This window comes from Arachis ipaensis, chromosome B09 (assembly GCF_000816755.2).
Source record: "Arachis ipaensis cultivar K30076 chromosome B09, Araip1.1, whole genome shotgun sequence".
NCBI lineage: Eukaryota > Viridiplantae > Streptophyta > Magnoliopsida > Fabales > Fabaceae > Arachis > Arachis ipaensis.
Window position 1 is genome coordinate 98,857,104 of NC_029793.2, and position 3,847 is coordinate 98,860,950.

At 34.4% G+C, this 3,847-nt stretch overlaps 1 protein-coding gene across 1 annotated transcript in view; it reads right to left on the reverse strand.

Moving 5' to 3' along the window:
* The window catches only part of LOC107617676, a gene marked incomplete in the record, with an annotated part of 15,306 nt that extends 11,695 nt beyond the window's left edge, over positions 1-3,611 (reverse strand). Inside the window, 8 exon segments of the mRNA XM_016319496.2 lie at positions 145-249; positions 355-414; positions 517-594; positions 663-759; positions 879-1,020; positions 1,096-1,207; positions 2,300-2,362; positions 2,792-3,611. Of these exon segments, the coding sequence (XP_016174982.1) occupies positions 145-249; positions 355-414; positions 517-594; positions 663-759; positions 879-1,020; positions 1,096-1,207; positions 2,300-2,362; positions 2,792-2,968 (834 nt within the window).

The following is a 3,847-nucleotide window of genomic DNA, read 5'->3' on the forward strand; positions in this document are numbered from 1 at the left end:
AGAAAAGGTGTAACCTTCAAAATTCATTCTCAACAAACATAATAGAAAAAGTTACCACCTATGAAGATTCATTCAAAAACATTTGGTGCAACCAAATTACCAGTGCACATTAAACATACACCAATAAAAAGTAGGAAAAATAACCTGCAATGCATATGTAAGACGTATATTTTCCTCAATTATGTCTTGTCGATATGATAAAGCTTTTGACGCTGCATCTACAAGATCTTGCTGCTGCTGATCAAAGGCCTAGCAGCAATATTACAAATAACTTACTTAAGCTTAATCCCCATCAAATATACGGGAGAAGTATGTTAGAAGTTTCACAAGGAATTCAACAAATTTTGTGCATACCAAGCGCATGTATGCAATCCGCTTTTCCAAGACATATTTTTCATTACGTATTTGTGCTTCCTGTCCCACCAAAAAAAAAAACCAAACACCACTTCAGTCTCCATAATGGACAGCAAGGCACCATGAGTTATCAACTTACAGAAAATATTTTACACCGTTTACCTTTACAGAAAAATCTGCAAGATGTTTCCTTAATTGGATGATCTCTTCTTCATGTTCTCGTACCTTGATAGCCAAATCCTAAATAGATTTGCATCATAAATCAAGCACTGACATAAAAAATAAAAGTTTAGAACTAAAGGTGGTACCTGCTTCAGTAAAGTATTAGAGTTATTCATTTCTGCCACTGGCATCAAGCCCTGCTGAGGTGAACCGGATCGGGGATCATAGTCTCCTGGTAGATGCCTATGGCAAAGACAGGTTTCTAAAATTATGCAATTCCTTCTTTAATATTGCATTAATAAATATGATATTACACAGTATCTCGGGCATTAAAATTACACTTGATATTTGATACCACATACCGGCCAGGAGAGACTGAACTTGTAGATGGCGAAGACAACTGTGAAGGGCCAGCATTATCCACAGGTCGCTGATCATTTGGTTGTACTCTATATGTCCCATTTATTTGATTGTTCTCAGAACGATTAACTATTTCACCTCTGGCTGCATCATTTTAAATTTCATTATTGGTGGATCACTAGTTCACCAGTTAATTAAGTTAAAAAGGACGCCCTGTACCATTCATCATATGTTCTAGCGTACTTGATGGAACTGATTGATATGATCTATGACCCTGCTCCTGCAAAGGAGCAACCAAAGGAGATCTTTGATCCACTGCTTCACCTTGCTTCTGTCAAAAGTATAAATTACACTAATGAGACTTTTGAAGTTTTCTTTTAAATTATTGCTTTTAAGGACAACCCCTTGTCTTCCCTCCCTCATTATATTTTCTTCGTCCATCCCCCAACCCAACCCACCAAAAACAAAAATGTGTTATTTTCTCATCATAACTCTCAATCATGTAAAAATATTCTTCATCGAAGCGTATCTGATTATAAAGTTTTCTGAGCACATGGGGTAGGGGAATAAATTAACACTTCCTCAAACAGACGTCTGGATTCTACAAATATAATAACGACTTCAGCATAGTATCAACTTTTATCTCAAACAACCATTGTTAATGACAATTTCACATTGTTGCCGTGTGGTCAAATGACATAACCATTTCACGTCCAAAAAACAACCACTGGCTATTTTTAGTCCATCTCATGAAGTGACGATTTTTTTTTTTTTTTTGATAAAAGGAGAATTGAATTATTATTAGTAAAATGGTAGTCAATCCGGGATAGCAATGCAAAGTGGCCAACTCCAAATCGTATTGCAAACAGCAGAATGACCACAATAGCAAAGACAAGTAGACAATAAAACACTAAATAATTTCTAAATTCTAATTCTAACACACAGAATAAGTCTTCAAAACTTGAAATAAATTGTCAACACTTACAGCATTAAAGACATAATCATCATTGATAAGACATAAGAATATTAAAAACAATAATAAAGGTAACAAGTGTACTAAAAAAAACCACAAAGGTGGCAGCAGACATAAAATAAGTAAATAAATTCCTCCAAGGTGCCAGACAAGCCAATACCACAGTACCCATAAACAAAACAAGAGTACTGAAAAAACCACCGTAAAAAGTCTATTTTCTACAAAGCCATAACTAAGGTGAGTGCTATGGTGCCTTTAACATTGTGCCTAAGTTACTAAAAAAAGTAAATAGATAATATTTAATAAATTTTAAATAATTTACTTTTTATTTTAAACATTTTACATTGTACTTTAAAAGGTAAGTTAGGCAATTTAGGCACCACAACAAAGGCACCATAGAATTCACCATTAATATGTAATACGTCAAACATAAAGCATTTCAGAACTTACATATCTTTCTAGTTCTTGAATTTTGTTCAAGAGTTCAGCCCTGAGCCGATTATTCTCTTCCACCTGTCCAAAGTACCAAGTTGCATCTTCAATGTCCTATCTAAAATGATATGATATGATATGATATGACATGAGAGATGCCAGTATACGACCATTTCATTATACCAAAGTAAACCTACAACTACAATGGTGTGCAAGAGTATTTTTTCCGCCAACAGTAATCTTAATAAAGCTTCCAAATAGTCTCTTTCTCTTTTTATTTGCTTAACGTTTTCACGCAATATACGTGCCAAGCAAGTACTACAAAACATAATAACAAGATTAATCGAGCTAGAATGAAAATTTTTCCAAGAACTTCAACTATGATATGAGGCAACACAATTAAATCATACAACTACTTATGCTAATGATAACGAACATGTATACACCATCCAATCAACCATACTTGGATAAAGGGTCACAATACTAGTATTGAAACTTAAAACCAATTACCTGCTGCTTAATGGTGGCCTCAGCAGCTTCAACAGCCTTCATGACCTGATACAAGTTATCACTGTTGTTAGCATCGAAGTGAGATTGATCATGCACTTGCTGATGTTGACCATGTTGGTTATTAATCCGCAAAGCTGAGAAGTTCTCAGCCAATTTCCTATCATAACCATTCTCCATAACCCTTCTTCTTCTTCTCCAATTGAAAATCACACAAAAACCATAAACACCCCCCGGAAATGAATCACCAATTATTTCATGTTTCTAGACAGCAAACTAGCTAGGGTTCCAAAAAAGGAAAAAGTTTTCTAATCTTCACAAGCACCCCACCATTTCAAATTCACTATTGAACCCTCAATCAACCCCACAACCGCAACAAAATCCGTTGTTTTCAGCTACTCAATAACCGATTCTTCCACCAAATCAAAATTTGGAAATTTACATCAACCAATGAAGGAAAAAATTAAAAGATAAGAAAAAAAAATCAATTCTCTGGAGAGGACTTTCAGAGCGAAAATGGGAGCTGGGAAACGAGAGAGAAAAGGGGGATGAGAGTGAAGATTCGAATTTGGGGATCAATTGCTTTAAAATTTAGTAATGGGAAGACTTTTGAAAAGTTTTGAAACCCTAAAATAAGCCCCAAAAAGAAGAAAGAAAAAGAAACACGCGGATAAAGAAGGAGGTAAAAAATTAGGAAGCAAAATAATGCAGAAAAAAAGAGAAGAGGGGTTTGAAAGGGGAAATGAAGGAGAAAAAGAGTGATGAATATGAATGTGTGTGTGTGTGTGTGTGTGGCAGTGTAATGTGGTCAAGTGCGCGTAAGAGTCTTTGCCTTTGGTCATAACGTTTTATGTCTTAGGATTCATTCATTCCTACTTTCCTAGGATTAGGAATTCTGGTCGGAAAATATTTGGTTTCGTTAAAGAATTTAATTTTTATATATTTGAAGGAGTTTTAACTTTTATAATAGAAATACCAGAAAGTTTCGTGGCCAATTTTTTAAAAATATTTTTAGAATTTAATTTTGATACATTAACGTTGTAAAATATTTTATAAAAT